The sequence below is a fragment of the Oryx dammah genome, unplaced genomic scaffold (genome assembly GCF_014754425.2).
Source record: "Oryx dammah isolate SB20612 unplaced genomic scaffold, SCBI_Odam_1.1 HiC_scaffold_5, whole genome shotgun sequence".
Lineage (NCBI taxonomy): Eukaryota > Metazoa > Chordata > Mammalia > Artiodactyla > Bovidae > Oryx > Oryx dammah.
The window spans coordinates 90,351,155-90,368,912 of NW_024070189.1; the positions used below are offsets into that span (position 1 = coordinate 90,351,155).

The following is a 17,758-nucleotide window of genomic DNA, read 5'->3' on the forward strand; positions in this document are numbered from 1 at the left end:
CTCCCTTTCACTGCATCTGCCCGGCTCTCTGTCCATCTCTAAGCCTTTTCCGGCCTCTGCATTTGCTCTTTCCGCCTCGATCCTTCTGTCCTCGGTTTCTCATCTCAGATCTCAGCTCAAATGTCATGTGCCCAGAGAGGCCCACCTCTCCACCTCAACTAGAGTGCCTCCTCTCCCCGCCCTCCCACATGGCTGCTGGTCACTCTCCAGCTCTTGTCCTGTCTTCATGGTACGTGTGGTATCTGAAATGATTTGCTTTATTGATTCATTTCTTGCTGGTCTCCCCAGATAAGAATTTAACCTCTCGGAGACCACCAACAGGGTGGGCCTTGCCCACTTTGGGGCCCCCAGCTCTGAACACACTGTTCAGGCATTTTGTAGGTGCCCAGAATGGGTCACTGTGTGCCCGGCAGGACTGGTCAGAGCAGAGCAGGCAGGGCGAAGGGGGGAGGGCAGCCCTGCCCGCCTGGACAGCCAGGAGAAGGCGGGAAAAGGAGGCGGGAAAAACCAGCAAACAAGCCCTGCGGGTGGGTAGGGTGGGGAGCGCTGGAGGGCCTTGGTGCAAGGAAACGGAGCTGGGGCGACCAGGCCCGTCATCGGGGTGCAGGAGGTCTCCTGGGAGATACCCCCAAATTCTCCTGCATAATTTACACAGATTCCAGTCTTCCTGCCCAACTGGTCAGTGCATGCCTGGTAAGAGGGGCTGAAGGAACAGACTTAGGAGGTCAGGGTTGTCTACCCTGGGGGTGATCCTTAGGGTTCGTGGAGAGCACCCATGATGAGGGGGCCCAGGTCCCGCCACCGGCCCCGCTGCACGCTGGGGCGAGCCCAGCAGAGCGCGCAGGGCTGGGCGGGGCCGTGGCCCGCTGGGCAGGGGGGGGGTGGACAGAGGCGGGGGCGCCCCCCACCCCCTTTCTCGCTTCCCGCCACTGAGGCGGCCAATCACCAGGCAGGCGCCCGCCCCCGGCGCGGCCTCCTGTGGCCCCGCAACTCCCAAACGCCAAGTTTTCGCGGGAAAAAAATCAGAGCAGCTGGCAGCGCAGCGGGCAGTGGTGGCCGTCCGGGCGCTCGGGATCGCACGCACGTCTGCGCAGGGTCCTGGCCACATACGCGGCTCCTCTGCCATCCTCAGAAGGGCCAGAGCGCAAGCAGGCGAGTGGATCGTGAGCGGTCAGGCCGTTTGGGGTGCCAGCCCGGGCCAAGGCGCGGACGGGGGGAGGCGGGCCGGACTCGGCGCACCGGGCGCCTTGACTTTGCAAAACTTTCCGGGACGCTCTGCCAGCACGGGAGTACATTTCCCCCGCGCCAGGGCTACCCTACACGCGGTCTCCGGCTTTGCCCACCACTCTGCCGGCCCTTATAAGTCGCCCTGGAAGCCCAGGCTCTGGCAGGGGCGAGCAGAACATCCTAGGCGCCCCGCGGGGGTCGCGCCGGCTCGGTGGGGGAGGGCCCGGCGAGCCGCGGGGGAGGATGTCAGGCTCCGCGCCTGCGCGCGGGGCGCCCCGCGATTCAATTGTCGCGCCCGAGCCCGATTTCGCGCGCCCTTAGTTCCCCGGGCGCGTCTGGGCCAATGAGGAGCGAACAGGGCGGGGCGGCCGACCGCGGTGGAGCCAATCAGTGAGGCAGCTCAAGTGAAGGGGGCGGGACCTGGCGCGCGGGCCCTTTGGCCGTCCCGGCGGTGGGGGTGGGCGTGGGCTCGCTGGCGTGGCCCGCGCTGGCGAGCGAGAGAACAAGAGGGGCTACGGGGCCGTGCGTCGGGGTCCGGGAAAAGCAGGCTGGAGCTGCGAGCGGCCGTGGGGCAGAAGTGAGTAGCGCTGCCCGCGCGGGGGTGGCCGGGACGGGGCGGCCGGTTGCCATGGCCACAGCGGGGCCCGCCGCGTCGCGCAAGCGCGCGCGCGCGGGGTTGGGGTGCGGTGGGGGTCCGCGGGCACCCGGAGTCCCGGGCTCCCGGGTCTCGAGTGGGTTCCTTCCCCTTCGGTCCCACTTAGTTCCCTGGGACTTCGTAAGTTACAACCCGAGCGGGACTTCTGGGTTTCCCTCTCGCGTCAGTGTTCATCCAAGGAATGAATGAATGAATGAATGAACAAGCTCGGCCCGTTTGACTGTGTGCCCCTTTTCCTTTAAATCCTGGTGCGTTTTGTTTTTTCCCCTGTGAAAGGCAGGGTTCATTGACTGAGTAGCCCAAGGTGTCTTTTACTCTCCCCTAATTTCCCGTCCCTCCTCAATCCTCCACCAGTGCTACTCATTAATGCATTATCTCTTAATTCAGGGCCTGGGGCCTGGGCCAGCTGTGGCAGGCTATAGGGAATAAGAGGCTGGGAGGGCATTCCAGGAGTTACCTGGTGTCCACGGTCTGGACAATAGCAAGGATGACCCGAATATGGCACGGCCATGGTGGTGGTATTGACGGCAGAACTGACCAGGGGTCTCGCTCACTTATCCTCGCAGCACCAGCAGGCACCATGTGGATCCAGGTTCGCACCATGGATGGGAAGGTGGCCCACACCGTGGACTCCTTGTCCAGGCTGACCAAGGTGGAGGAGCTGAGAAAGAAGATCCAGGAGCTATTCCACGTGGAGCCAGGCCTGCAGAGGCTTTTCTATCGGGGCAAGCAGGTAAACTTGCTCTGCAGGCTGCCCGCCTGCCTGCCCAGCACCTTTGTTCTTGCCTCATCCAGGCAGGGCACACACACTCCACCCCCCACACCCCCCCCCCCACCCCTCGTCCGGTCTGCTTCTCCACAGAAACCTCCAGTGCCTGAGCGAGGAACAAAGGCTCGACTCCTAGACTGACACTCCAGGCGGGCAGCCGGGCACTCAAATCTGTTGCGTTTGGAGGTCTTTTAAACTCCCAGCCCTCCCTTTTGTGGACGCTCCCCTCAAAATAATTTCTAGAAAAAAGAGGTTGGAGGTGGCCGTTGGAGGGCTGATGAATTTCAAGGAAGAGGCTAGAATCAATACTCAGACACCGGGACGGAAGAGACCAGATTTTTCTTTGAAACACACACCAAAGGTCTACGGTCGGTTAGCACCTTACTATTTTCCGACCCCCATGGGGTTTTCTAGAAATTGGGATCAGCTTATTCAGAGTCAGAGACGGTGCTTGTTAATCAGGAATTTCCGCCACTCCTGGGCCTCCTCTCTGGTGGAGGCGGTGGGGCTGCCCCTGAACGGGGGTTTGTGCTTTGCGCAGGCTCAGCTGGCCCTGTTCCCTTTCTTCGAGATTCCCCACCACAGCCCCTATAGCCCTTGAAAATGCCCCCCACCCCTTGGCTTTATCAGCTGCCCACTTTGGAGATGCTTTCTCCAGTGACACCCCTGGGAGTTTTCATTCTTGTTGGTGTCTTCAGAGGGGACGGTAGACCAGGCTGTGTTGGGGTGTCGCTGAGTGGGAGAAAATGGTCCCACGGAAAGTGTCCTTCCTGTCTGCTGGGGCCACCCTGGAAGGCGAGTGGCCTGTAGGGACCTCGGCGACTTCGGTATAGAGACTACCCAGGAATAAAATTGTTCCTTTGGGCTCTGACTTTGTTGTTGTCATGTCTTAAACTGGGTGCTGCCGCCATCTGGTGTCTAAATTGAAAAATAGGTGCTGTCCGCCTGGCCAGGAGTTTTTTTTTTTTTTTTTTTAGGGGCTGGGAGGATCCTGCCTGCCTCCTGGAAATGAGACCTGATGATTAATTTCTTGGGCTCAAGGCGCCCTCTGAGACCTCTCGCCTCCTTCCTGTGGGAGATATGAGGACTTGAATGTCTTAACAATCTGAGTTAACGTGCCCCGCCTGGGGAAGGGAAGCTGGGGAACTCACTCACTGTGGTCACGTGCGCTGTGCGGCTGGAGAAATGGCAGGGCTGGGAGTGGCGCTCCCCTGGGATGCGGTCTCTGGGGAGCGGAGCCTCTTTGCTGCCACCTCCAACAGAGGCTCATTTTTGGGGACGTCCATACTGATTTCAGTTTGCCCCCCAGTCTTTGTGTTCAGCAAAAGGTCCTTCTGCTGAATTTCTGAAGACCTCCCATGGGCACGGGCTAAACAGTTCTTGGCATCATGCAAAGGCAGATAGGATCGAATCCTTACATTGAAGGCAGTGACTATTTCTGAATGCCTGCTGTGGGCTTGGGCGCCATGCACTTTAATTTTTACATTCAAAAACATGCAGAGAAGTCGAAAGAGCCATGAACGCCTAAACACCTACCCGTGGCTTTTATCACTGACATCACACAGCTGTCTTTGCCTCTATCCGTCCACCAGCCCATCTTATTTTGGGAGATGCATTGCAGAGAAAGTCCAGTTCACGTCACCAGTAGACCCTCCAGCTGGCCAGTCCTTCACTAGAGTACAGTGTTTGTTTGTAGCTCCTGTTTCTTCTGAGGAAATTTGCATACAGTGAGAAAGCAGATGGTTTGACATGTTGACCAATGCGTACATTCGTGTAACCAAAACCCTCTCTTCCTGCATGGGCAACATGGCAGCTGATCCATACCAAAGTCTTGGTATTGCCTGTGTGAGTTGTAAAGCCTGATGATAAGCAGTGTACCTTTAATCCTTAGGTTTGTTTGTCTGTCTGTCTTCTCATAGTGCCGCTTTTGAAGATCTCAGAAGGTTCCTTGTTCCTGAGTAACCTTCTCTAACCGCTGTTCATCCCCTTCCCCATGCTCAACTGGGCCAATGCGTAGTCAGTTCTGTCTTCCGGGTGAGGAAGCCAGGCCTCAGAGTGATGCAATTTCCCCAAGGTTGCGCGACCAGGAAGTGGCCCAGCCTCAGGGAGGTGTGGACAGTGCCAGGCGAGTGGGGCACAAAGACACCTTGAAGCAGTCAGGTCTGCAAACAGACCGGGCTAATCACCGTAGGAGGCCGTGCAGCCTCCAGCGGGTGCGAGAGAGCTGTTGTTTTTATAGAACGTTCTAGAGAGTGTCCGAGATTCCTTCCCTCCCCCGCCTTTTTTTAAAGAAACAGGGCATCGCATGCAGTCCCAAGTCTGCGGTAAGGTCACTGGAGCCAATAAAGCAGAACCAAGCAGAGTCTGTCTTCAGGATATGGGAGGGTCCCGTGGCGAGCTAGCTTAGGCTGAATAGGTTGGCGGTTATGTCGTTTGATTGGCGGAAATGCAGGGAGCTGGATGGGGGAAGGGACCCCGGGCGGCTGGCCCAGCCTGGGCAAGGGTGAGAGGCGGCTGGTGCTTCTTTCTTTGTCTTTTTTTTTTGGCTGCCCAGAAAAATCACAATAGCTGTCATTGGTGGTGCTGGTAACGGTGCTCAGGCGCAATCCTTGGGCCTAATCGTCCCAAGTGCCTCGCCAGTTTTTCTGGCCGGGGAAAGTCTGTGCTTTGCAGTCAGATGGGGCTAACTGTGGGCCCACCACGTGTACTTGGTGGGATTCAGTGAGGTCACGGATGTGCGGTGGGGCTGAGCTTCCCTCCTGGTTCACAGTAAAGGGGCAATAAATCATTTAGTGCAGGACCTCCCCTTGGGCACTGCTGATGTCCGGGCCTGATCGTCCTCCATGGGGGCTTCATCCCCCAGCAGTATGGGGTGTGGAGCAACATCTCGGTCCCTCTCACTTCAAGCCAGGAGCACCCCCTTACCCCCGCCAGTCATAAAGTCCACAGGGTCCCCAGACATTGCCAAGTGCCCTCTGGGGGGCAAAGTTGCTCCCAGCTGAGACGAGAACTAATTATTTAGTCGGTGATTTACTATAGGAGAGCTGTCTGAAGGATCAGGTGAAATGGCATCCTGGGAGTGGCCTTCTGAGGGTCACTCTTGTCGCAGTGCCCTGCCCTGCTGGGCCTTCTCTGAAGGTCTGCCCCTTTTCCTAAAGGACAGAGTCATGCGGTAAATTGGACAGCCCCTTGCTGAGACCTGTCCTTCTGGCTGCAGGAGGAAAGGTCCCTTCCTTCCTTCTCCCCCAAATACCCTCCCCGCAGCTGGAGACATGCCCTTCAGGTTGGGGGTTAGCAAATTCTTTCTGTTAAGGACCCAGTGGAAACCATTTGCGGCTGGGCAGTCTGTCCACTCACCTCTGCCATTGAAAGCCAGGAATAGATCCAGAGCCCAAAGGAGTGGGCATGTCCTGATAGAACTTTATTTACCAAACGGTTAGTGGGAACTGTCCCGCTGGCTGAGGTGTGGCAGTTACATGCAGGCTTCCTCCCGGGGTGGCAGATCCGGGTTGTGCTGTGGGATGTGCTGGACTGAGTACCCAGGGCGCGGTGGGTGCTGCAGGTGTCCCTCCAGGGCATGGGTGTCACACTGTTTGGACTCAACACCGCTTCCACCCCTCAAAGCAATGGAGGACCCCAGAGAGCATTGTGGACGTGGATCATGTCTATCATTTTTTGTCCTATTAGAATTCGGAAGTGGAGAAAAATTTGTTGTTATTCAGTCGCTCAGTCGTGTCCAACTCTGCAACCCCACGGAGCAAGAGAAAACACATGTATGTTTCTTTAGGCATTGGAATGGTGGCATCAGCCCACACCACACAGGCTCCATGCCCCTGCAAGGTCATGAGGCTGGCCAGTGACATCACAGTGTCATGACAGGGTAGGTAGCCTGGGCCTCACAGACCCCCGAAATGGAAATGCCACTCCAGGGCATGACCTGGGCTGTGGCCGGGGTGGGTGGTGGTCATAGGGCAGAGTTCACTTGTCAGGACTGATTGGTGGACAGTCTGGGTCATGCCTGTATACCCACCTCTTCCCCTACAGCGGGAAGCGTGTTCCTCTGCCACGGCCTGAATCATACCTTTTCCTCCTTCCCCCATCTCTGTCTGTCCATCTGTCTGTCTGGCCTGAACCCCACATTGCTGGGGAGGCCTGGAGTCTTAGACGGGACTGTGGGGGCTGGGAGGGACAACAGCCACAGGAAGGGTCTTTATAGAGGCTCCTGGCCTCTTCCTGCCGGAGGTCCCTCTTGACCAGAGGTTCACACGCCCTGGTCTGGTTTATGACCTCTCCACCTCTCCCCAGTCCAGGAGAACCACCCCTTGCCAGACCCAGGGTCATGTATTTCCTGTGCTCTGAGCAGCACTCATACCTCAAAAGTGTCCCCCCAATGCCCCAGAGGGACAGAAAGTGGGCGGCTCTGAATCTAGGCTTCTGGGAGGAAGCTCCGTTGTCAGATGGCCTCTGTGTTTATTTCATTTACTGCCATGTGCATGCCCAGAATTCCCCAAGTCCAGGAAGCTTCTGGTTTAAAAGAGGGATGTGATCTAAACGCCGCCGGCAGCTTGGCCTTTACACCTGAATGTGCCCCAGACCACGTGTCTTATGTTTTACTACAGGCATTTTAATTCCTGGTGGCTTAGTGGTAAAGAACCTGCCTACAATGCAGGAGACTTGGGTTTGATCCTTGGGTCAGGAAGATCCCCTGGAGAAGGAAATAGCAACCCATTCCACTGTTCTTGCCTCGGAAATCCCATGGACAGAGGAGCCTGGCGGGCTGCAGCCATGCGGTTGCACACAGCTGGATACAACTGAGCGACTATACTACCACCCCAGGCAGCTTAAGGGATTTTCACCTGCCATTCTGGTTGTACAGGATTCTGACTTGCATGTTTAATTTTTAACATGAGAATCTGCAACCTAAGATCCAGCTTGCCATTCAGTTTGAATAGCTTTCATTTTTTGAATTTTCTAAAAAATTATTTTATTTCAGTGTAGTTGATTTTCAGTGGTGTTACAACATTGTGTTGAAATGTCAGTCATTCAGTCCTGTCCAACTCTTTGCGACCCCATGAACTGCAGCCCACCAAACTCCTCTGTCCATGGAATTTTCCAGGAAAAAATAATTGGAGTTGGTGGCCATTTCTTTCAGGGGATTTTCCTAACCCAGGGATTAAACCTGAGTCTCCTGCATTGCAGGCAGAGTCTTTACCATCTGAGCCACCAGGGATTTAAACTGCATGTGTTAATTGCGCCTTTTTTTTTCCGCTTATTGCAGCGTGGCATATGGGATCTTAGTTTCTCCGCCAGGGACTGAACCCATGCTCTCTCTGTTGGAAGCTTGGTGTCTTAACCACAGGACAGGCAGGGAAGTCCCTTGTATAGCTTTTATCAATGCTGTTAGCCTCAGTTGGAGTTTTAGGATCTTAGAAGAAACCCCGGGCTTGGTGTGTCCATATCCTCACTGGGTCCAGCCCCACTCCCTGCTGTGTACAACTTGAGGCTAGCAGGGTTGGGGAGGGGGACATCCGACACACACCCTTTCATCATAGCAAGTGGTTGTGCAAGCACCTTCCTGCCCACTGTGGGGCCCGTCTGGAACCTTCCAGAAGTGGTCCTCTGAAGCCGTCAGACCAGTCTGCATTCCATCCTGGAGGTGGAGCCCCGGGCTAGCTAGCGTGGCCCAGCGTGGGGCCTCCCCAGTGCCCAGCCCGCCTGATTGCACCTCTGCCTGCTGCACTCTTGCACCAGGAGGGGTGTGTGTGTGTGTGTGTGTGTCTGCGTCTGCGTCTGTGTCTGTGTCTGTGTGTGGGCCCCTCCCGTCCATCTAGCTTCCTGACCCATCACAGATGGCCCCATCAGTATTCCTCCTGCCGCCTTTAGCTACAGCCCTCAGCCAGGTCCTGATCTTCCCCCCACGCCGCTTGCCCTGCGCACTCCCAGCTGCCTTTCTGCTCCCGCCCCCAGCTCTGCCACCCTGGCTCCCGCTGGGCCTCCATCCTGGTGTTCCTTGTAAAACAGAAGTCCGACCACATGCCCCCTACTGGCCCTGAGTCTCCACTGCCTCTCCCCCGTCCTGGTGTTTCCGTTTATTAGTTCTCATCCTCTGAAACCATCCTTGCTCCCCTGACGTGTGGGAAACGCCTCTATACTCTCCTGCATTTTAGCTGTCATGTGCAGCTGTGACCTGTGTCTCTAGGAATGAGCCGCTGCGTGGCTGGCAAATGATGCTGCCCTGAGCATGGTGAGCACCAGGCTACCTGTGTCTAGCTCAGTGGTTCTCCCTAGGGGCTGTTTGGCCCTGTTGGGGCTCTGGGCAGTGTCTGGAGACATCAGTTGTCACAACTAGGGGGGGTTCCTGACATCAATTTGGGGCAGCAGGAATTCTGCTCCACCTCCCCACCGAGAGAATGATCAGGGTCGGGGTGCTTACTGTCTGCAGTGGTGAGGGGGGTCTGCCTAACTGTGCCGGTGCTGGGCACCAGGTGCCTGCCTCTCCTCCTCATCCTTTTTAATGACATTTTAATGACGTTCTGCTGCTTTCCTTGTCATAATGATGCTGGGGACACACATTTCTCCACCATTTTTTTTAAAAAAACTAATAAACTTTAGTTTTTAGAGCAGTTTTAGGTTCACAGATTTAAGAGGAAGGTACAGAAATTTCTCGTATACCCTGTGCCCCCACTCCACCACCTGTCTCCTGCCAGATAGTGCATCTGGTATAACTGAGAAACCTATGTTGACTTTTTCATTTTGGCCTTGCCATGTGGCTTGGGGATCTTAGTTCACCAACCAGGAATTGAACCTGTGCCCCCTGCAGTGAAAACGCAGAGTCTTAACCACTGGCCTGCCAGGGACGTCCCTTCTCTCCTTTTTAGGGATGAGTAACTTCCCAGCGTGAGGATGACCTCAGTGTGGTGTTGGTCTGCCCATCAGTCTGTGGACCCTGGGCTGTGACAACGCGTGTGTGTCCCCTTTCCCTGCTGTCACCCTGTGTAGGAGGGCTGGCGCTGTCTCACTCTCTGACCCCCTGTGGCAGCCAGGCAGGGCAAGGCGTATCAGAGGCTCTTGCTGGGCTTTGGGTGAGCAGGCAGCATGGGCCTGGCTATGCAGGGTGGGCTTCAGGGGGGCCCCAGTGGCCTCTGCAGCAAGTATGTTCACATGTGCCTTTCTGGGGGAGAGGTCTCTCAGCCATCCTGTTCCCAGGTTTGTGATGAATAAGGATTAACAACCACTACCTGGACTGTGGCCTCCCCATGACCCCAGGTGCTGTTTGCATATTAATGGCAATTGGCCCTTTGAACCAGCAGCTTCCGGTTAAAAATTGGGAAGGAGGGAAAGTTGACTTTTGAGTGTTCTTCCTTTTCTTTCTTTTTTTAAAAATTTAGTTGTCTTGACTGTGCTGGGTCTTCATTGCTGCACGGCCTTTTCTCTAGTTGGGGTGAGCGGCAGCTATTCTCTAGCTGCGGTGCTCTGGCTTCTCGTTGCTGTGGCTTCTTTTGAGGAGCAGGGCTCTAGGAACGAAGGCTCAGTAGTTGTGGCGCACGGGCTTAGTTGCTCTGAGGCACAAGGGATCTTCCCAGGGACCGAACCCTGCATTGGCAGGTGGATTCTTTACCACTGAGCCACCAGGGAGGTCCTGTCCTTCCTTTCTTGAGGGCACTGCTTCTGAACCAGGGGACACTGGGTGATGTCGGAGGCCCTCCGTGGTTGTCACAACTGGGGTGCTCCCAGCATCCAGAGGGTGGGGGGCAGGGAGCTGCTCCTGTGGTGTCCATGATAGCCCCCTGCCCTACCCCTCCAGAGCAATCGGAGATCAGCAGAGCCTGCTTCAGGGTGTTCTGGATCCCGAGGGCTGAGGGTCCTTGTTGGGTGTTGGTGGGGTCCTCTGGGGCAGTTGCTCACGGAAAGGTAACTCCCAGCACAAAGACTTTTGTGCCCTAGGGATGTGCTCTGAAGCCAAACCCCTTCACGTACCTGGTGAGTCACCCGGTGCCAATGGGTCATAGAGCCCTGCTGGCTCCTAGCCTCCCCATCAGTGAGTGCCTAGTGTGGGTGGAAATAACAGCAAGGTGTTCTCTCTGGGGGCCGTCCCGGGCATTCCCAGCACCCCCCACCTTGTCAAGACAACCAGAAATGTCCCTGCAGCATCGTCCCGGGGGCAGATCACTCTCCCTGAGAGCCAGGGGTACAGGCAGTGCTTGTTGATTATAACAAAAATTCCAAACGACATAAAGTATTGAAACCTCCCCCGACACCTGATGTGTGGCCGTGGCCCAGCGGGGTTAGGACCCCGTGTGGCAGCCGGCATCCTCATTGGAGAGGGCTTCAGGTGACCTTGTCCCCAGGAGCTGGCAGGCCTCCGCCAGGGCGGGTGTGGTCCATTACCCCCCCACCCCCAGTGAGCTCCCTTGCCTGGTGACCTTGGCCTGCGTCCCTGCAGATGGAGGACGGCCACACGCTGTTTGACTACGACGTCCGCCTGAACGACACCATCCAGCTCCTGGTCCGGCAGAGCCTTGTGCTGCCCGTCCCTGTTCCCAGCAGCAGCGGTGGCAGCAAGGAGAGGGACTCTGAGCTCTCGGACACAGACTCCGGCTGCGGCCTGGCCCAGAGTGAGTCGGACAAGTCCTCCAACAGCGGCGAGGCCGCCAACGAGCCAGAAGGGAAGGCAGACGAGGACGAGTGTGACGAGACGGAGCTGGGCCTCTACAAGGTGGGGCTCATGCATCGCTGTCCCCATGCAGCCCCCGATCCCCGTGGCTGGACAGCCCCCTCATCCTGCCCTATGTCCTCACAGTCCCCTGGTGGAAACATCAGTGCTCAGGGGTTCCTTCTCCGCCCCTAAAGCAGAACCCTGTAACTGGACCTGCGAGTATCTTCCCTGTGGTCCTCGCAGGGGCCGTCTTAAGTTGTGATCCGCTGCCCTTCTCCCCTTAAGACCATAACCCTTCTCAGATTTCCCCGAGGCCAAATGAGAGCTTCCTTCCCCGGCAGGTCGGCGAGTACGTGGATGCGAGGGACACAAATATGGGCGCGTGGTTCGAGGCCAAGGTCATCAGGGTGACAAGGAAGGCTCAGGCTCACGACCAGCCCAGCAGCTCCAGCTCAGAGCCAGAGGACGACATCATCTATCACGTGAAATACGATGAGTGAGTGTTCTCGGGGTGGGCCCCGGACAGCAGCGGCTCCGAAGACCTGGTGTTTGGAGTTGCTTGGGTGGTGATGTCCCCTCCCTCCGTCGTAGGAATTCAGAGTGTTTATGGAACACTTAGCATGTGGCAAGCCCTGTGGTGGGCCCGGGGAGTTCCCGTCTGTGAACACAGAGGGGCTTGAGTTGGCTTGGCAGCCATAACCACATGCCGCAGGCTGGGCGACGTCAGCATCAGGCGTGTATCTTCTCACGGTCCTGGAGGCTGCAAGTCCAAGCTCAGTGTGCTGGCAGGGTCAGCTCCTGGTGAGGGCTCTCCTCCTGGCTTGGACACAGCCATCTTCTCACTGTATCCTCACGTGGCCTTTCCTTTGAGTTTGGGGAGAGAGAGAGCGAGCTCTGTTGTCTTCTCTAATAAGGACACCAGTCCTATTAGATTAGAGCCCTGTCCTTATGAGCTCCTTTAACTGATTACAGCCTGGGCTTCCCTGGTGGCTCAGATGGTAAAGAATCTGCCTACAATGCGGAGACCTGGGTTTGATCCCAGGGTTGGGAAGATCCCCTGGAGAGGGGAATGGCAACCCACTCCAGTATTCTTGCCTGGAGAATGCTGTGGACAGAGGAGCCTGGCGGGCTACAGTCCATGGGGGTCACAAAGAACTGGACACGACTTTGTGACTAAATAATAACAACCTCTAAGGGCCCTGTCTGCAGATACAGTCACAGTGGATGTTAGGGCTTCAGACTGTGTATGTGGGGGATGCAGTTTGTAACAGAGGGCAAGCCTCCCTGCCTATAGGGAGCTCATGTTGTATGAGGGTGCTAGGGCTTCATCTGTTTGCCTGCAGAGTCTCTTACTGCCCACACCAGTTTCTGGCACATTCTAAGCTTAGCTCTAAAAATTACTGGAGTAATTGGATGAGCGAAAGGCAGTAGGTGCCAGATTCCCATCCTCTTGGCCAGGGTTCACAAGCTTCCACCCTCAGGCCGGACCTGGCCCACATCCTGTTTTTGACAATAAAGCTTTATTGAAACACCCCAGCTCCCATTGTTTACATCTTGTCTGTGATTGTTCTTGTGGTAATAGCCGAGTTGAATGTTCACAGCAGACACCTTGCAGCTTACAAAGCTGTAAGTGTTGACTATCTAGTCCTTGGCAACCCTTGTTGTGCATGCTAAGTTGCTTGAGTCGTGTCCAGCCCTTTGCAACCCTGTGGACTGCAGCTCTCCAGGCTCCTCTGTCCATGGGATTTCCCCAGACAAAAGTACTAGAGTGGGTTGCCATTTCTTTCTCCAGGGGATTTTCCCCACCCAGGGGTCGAACCCATGTCTCTTATGTCTCTTGCGTTGGCAGGCAGGTTCCTTACCACTAGCACCCCTTGGACAACCCTTGTTCTTGGCGCTTTATTAGCAAAAATAATGAACACCAGGCTAACCAGTTCATCACAGTAAAGGTGGGATTGTCCCCGCTCTAGGCTGAGGCTAAACTTTGTTGCTAATAGGATATGCTTTTATTTTATTTTTTTAAATGTAATTTATTTTAAAATAGCTTTTACTAGAGTATAGTTTCTTTACAGTGTTAGGTTTTTAAAAAATTTTTTACTTATTTATCTTTTGTTAATTTTTATTGGTGTTTTGTTGCTTTACAATGTTGTGTTACTTAGAATATGCTGCTGCTGCTGCTGCTAAGTCGCTTCAGTCGTGTCCGACTCTGTGTGACCCCATAGACGGCAGCCCACCAGGCTCCCCTGTCCCTGGGATTCTCCAGGCAAGAACACTGGAGTGGGTTGCCATTTCCTTCTCCAATGCATGAAAGTGAAAACTCAGTCGTGTCCGACCCCCAGCGACCCCATGGACTGCAGCCCACCAGGCTCCCCCAATTGTCTTATGCCTTTTTTGGGGCCACTTGGAATTCCTATATATCCAGAACAATGACTTCCTATCTTTTTTTAATATAATGTCTATCCCTCTACAAAAGTCACCATCAACACACATGTATGGAAAAAAGTTTTCTGTCCCCTCATTTCCTTCTGTCTTAGTTTCCTATGGCTGCTCTACAAAGTATTGCTGCTGTTGCTGGAATAGTCTATCGTCTCACGGTCCTAGAGGCTGTAAGTCCAAAACCAAGGTGATGACAAGGCTGAGACCCTCCTGGAACCTGGAGGGGAGAATCCTTTGTGCCTCTTCCAGCAGGACTGGCTGTCCTGGCTCATGGCTGTGTTCCTCCCTCCTGCCTCTGCTTCCTCTTCCTGCGTTGCTCTCCTCTGTCTGCCTCTCATCCATCAGTCACTAGGTTTAGGACCATTCTTCTCTATCAGGACCTGATCTTAACTTCTCCTGTCTGCAACAATCCTATTTCCAGATTGAGCAGTGTCCTTAAATGAGCAGGGTGCGTGGCATGCAAAGCCACTTCAGTCGTGTCCGACTCTCTACAACCCCATGGACTGCAGCCCACCAGGCTCCTCTGTCCATGGGATTCTCCAGGCAAGAATACTGGAGTGGGTTGCCAGGTCCTTCTCCAGGGGATCTTCCTGATCCAGGAATCGAACCCCCATCTCTTATGTCTCCTGCATTGGCAGGCAGGGTCTTTACTGCTAATGTCACCATCTTGGAAGCCCTTATTTCCAGATTAGGTGCCAGTAAGCACCGCTTGTCAGGGTGCCAGGGGTTAGGATCCCAATGTAGCTTTTTAGAGCCAGGGTCCTCAACCCCCTGGCTCTAATGCCTGATGAGCTGAGGTGGAGCTGCTTTAATAAGAGTAGAAATAAAGTGCACAGTAAATGTAATGCACTTGAATCATCCTCGAATCATCCTCAAACTATCCATGCCTTCCTGGTCCATGAAAAAACTGTCTTCCACGAAACCAGTCCCTGGTGCTGCAAAGGCTGGTGGCCGCTGTGACACATTGGAACGTGTCACTGTGCCTGTGTGTTATTAACACCAACAGATGAGCTCTCGGGGAGGGGCCTTTCTGGACTGCTATGACGAGCGTAACTCAAACCCGCACACTGGGCGGCCCTCTCCGCCTGGCTTCTCTCTCTCCTGGTGATGGAGTGAGGCCTGCTCGTGCCTGAGGTCTGAGCTCAGGGCTCTCCCCTGCAGCTACCCAGAGAACGGAGTGGTCCAGATGACCTCACAGAACGTCCGGGCTCGGGCCCGACACACCATCAAGTGGGAGGACCTTCAGGTGGGCCAGGTGGTCATGGTCAACTACAACCCAGACCTCCCCAAGGACCGCGGCTTCTGGTACGACGCCGAGATCCTGCGGAAACGCGAGACCAGGACGGTGCGGGAGCTGCATGCCAACGTCAGGATCGGGTGAGTCTGCCCGGCTTCCGCCTTCTCCCCGGGCCCTCTACGCCCAACCTGTGGAACTGTCTCTGGGGCCCTGGCAGAGATTACAGGCTTCCTTGTTCTTGTATACTTGTCATTTTGAATTTGGCAAACAGGTGAAAAAATGAGGCCAAGTCCGGAAAGTGCTGAAGGCCACATTTAATATTCTCCCTTCTCCTGTCCCCTGGTCATCCAGTTCCCCTGTCTGGAGACATGGCTGGTCCCAGCACCTTTCTGGGTCACATGTGTGTGCACAGACAAGCAAGAACATAGCCAGAACCACACACTCCTACCCAGGGTGCCCTTCACATCAGGGGTCAACAGGCTGCTGGCCACAGGCCAGAGCTGGCCCCCAGCTCTGACAGGCAAATAAAGTTTTATTGGCCCTGAGCCACTCCCATCTGTTCACTGCTTCACTGTGGCTGCTCCATGTTAGGAGGGCGTCCAGAAGAGAGCTGGGTGGCTGCCCACAAAGCTGAAAATATTTACTGCCAGGCCCTTTGCAGAACATATTTGCTGAACCCTGCCTACCAGGCTTCTCTGTGTATGCGTAGAAAGCTTAACATCTTTACCATTTAATATCTGTCTTGACTTATTTGGCCTCACTGGGTCTCTGTTGCTGTGTGTGGGCTTTCTCTGGTTTCCGCGAGTGGTGGGGGGTGAGGGGCGTGGCGTTGCGTGGGCTTCTCATTGCAGTTGCTCCTCTTGTTGTGGCGCACAGACTTAGCTGTCCCGCAGCATGTGGATCTTTCCCAACCAGGGATCAAACCCACGTCCCCTACATTGACAGGTGGATTCTTAACCACTGGACTACCAGGGAAGTACTTAACACCTTAACCACCTTAAAGCGCACAGTTCAGTGGCATTAAGCATATTCATATTGTTGGGGCAACCATCCCTACCCCCACCAACATCCATCTCCAGAACTTTCTCATCTTCCCAGACTGAAACTCTGTCCCCTTGAAACACTGAACTCCCCAGCCCCTCCCCTACCACTGGCCCCCACCACCTACTTTCAGTATCTGTGAATCTGACTCCTAGGGACCTCACGTAAGTGGAATCATACACTATGTGTCTTTCTGTGTCTGGCTTTTTTCTCAAGGTCCATACATGTTGCACGATGAGCCTTTTTTGGTGGTTGAATACTACTCCACTGTATATGTTGTATACAAGACATGAGTAGAGGCAAGTGTCTTGAGTACAGGCCCAGCGAGTGCAGAGGCCCTGGGGCAGGACCATTCTTGGTGTCTCCCTGGCCTCTTGAGGAGGCCAGTGGGCTAGAGGGGAGAGAGGGAGGAGGGAGCGCTTAGGCCATGGCTGGGGAGGTGCAGGGCTGCTGTGCAGCCTCTGCTGCTGGCAGCTCCTGGAGCCTGAGAGCACGGAGTAAGTGTTAAGTGTCAGTCGCTCAGTTGTGTCCGAATCTGCGACCCCATGGACCATAACCCGCCAGGCTCTTCTGTCCGTGAAATTCTGCACGCAGAAATACTGGAGTGGCTTGCCATTCCCTTGTCCAGGGTATCTTCCCAACCCAGCAATCGAACCCAGGTCTCCTTCATTGCAGGCGAGCTCTTTACTATCTGAGCCACCACAGAAGAGCATAGATGCCACCTGTAATTAGAATCATCACTCAGGCAACCGAGCTGGGACTTGACTGCAGGGGGCAGCAGGTAGATCTGGGGGAGGCTGATGGGGGCAAGGTCCAGGCATCAGCCCTGGCGCAGTGATGTGATTGTTAAAAAAGAAAATAACCTGCTTTTTGTTTCCTTGCTTAGAATGTTGTTTTCTTGTTTCTATTTCTTTGACTTCTGCTCTCATCTTTAAAAAAAAAAAAAGTATATATTTAGTATGTTAGTTACGGCTGAGATAGGTGACATATTAGTTCCCTGACCAGAGATTGAATCTATGCCCCATGCAGTGGAAGCCTGAAGTCTTAACCCCTCCCAGGGAATTCCCTGCTGTCATCTTTATCATTTTCTCCTTTTTTTGAGTTGACTTTTTCTAGTCTTTTTGAGGTAGCAACTTAGATTATTAAAAGTCTAATGTAAGCATTTCAGTGCTGCAAATTTCCCTCTCAGCACTGCCTTACCTGCTTTCCACATACTTTGCTGTGTTGTTTTTCTTTTTATTCAGTTACCTCTTTTTACAATTTCCTTTGACACTTCCTCTTTGGCTCCCGGCTTATTGAGAAATATGGAGTTTTTAACTCTGAAGTGTTTAGAGATTTTTTGCATTGTCTTTCTGTTGTTGATTTCCAGTTTGACTTTGTTACGGTCAAGGAACATACGCTATATGATTCCAGTCCTTGTCGAGGTTTGTTTTATGGTTCAGAGTGGGGTCTGTCTTGGTGAATATTGCACAGTTCTTTTTTTTTTTTAAAAAAAAGTATATTCTGTTGTTGGGGCAAATGTTCTGTTTATGTCAGTTAGACCGTGTCGGCTGATTGTGTTGTTCGCATCTTCTAACTCCTGCTGATGTTGAGTCTCATACTTCTGTCACGTGCTGAGGGGGCTGTCCTGGTGTTCACTTGTAACTGCATTTGTCTGTTTCTCCCATCAGCTTCAGAATCATGAGGATCTGTTGTTTGATGTGGACATACTCATGTGTGTTATCTTTCTGTTCCTTA

At 54.4% G+C, this 17,758-nt stretch overlaps 2 protein-coding genes across 3 annotated transcripts in view; one reads left to right on the forward strand and one right to left on the reverse strand.

The window, feature by feature from the left end:
• ARRDC5 (arrestin domain containing 5) overlaps positions 1 to 2,455 on the reverse strand; it is an 18,514-nt gene extending 16,059 nt beyond the window's left edge. Inside the window, exon 1 of the mRNA XM_040241611.1 lies at positions 2,340 to 2,455. The gene's annotated coding sequence lies outside the window, so the exon portion shown is untranslated. The remainder of the gene's footprint in view (positions 1 to 2,339) is intronic.
• UHRF1 (ubiquitin like with PHD and ring finger domains 1) overlaps positions 945 to 17,758 on the forward strand; it is a 35,884-nt gene continuing 19,070 nt past the window's right edge. Inside the window, exons 1-5 of one of the 2 annotated variants that reach the window (XM_040242031.1) lie at positions 945 to 1,152; positions 2,449 to 2,615; positions 11,095 to 11,367; positions 11,649 to 11,803; positions 14,905 to 15,120. In XM_040242031.1, coding sequence (XP_040097965.1) covers positions 2,463 to 2,615; positions 11,095 to 11,367; positions 11,649 to 11,803; positions 14,905 to 15,120 — 797 coding nt within the window. In that variant the 5' untranslated portion in view covers positions 945 to 1,152; positions 2,449 to 2,462. Of the gene's footprint in view, positions 1,153 to 1,623; positions 1,805 to 2,448; positions 2,616 to 11,094; positions 11,368 to 11,648; positions 11,804 to 14,904; positions 15,121 to 17,758 lie in introns of those variants that run through there. The other variant, XM_040242032.1, reaches the window with a different exon arrangement.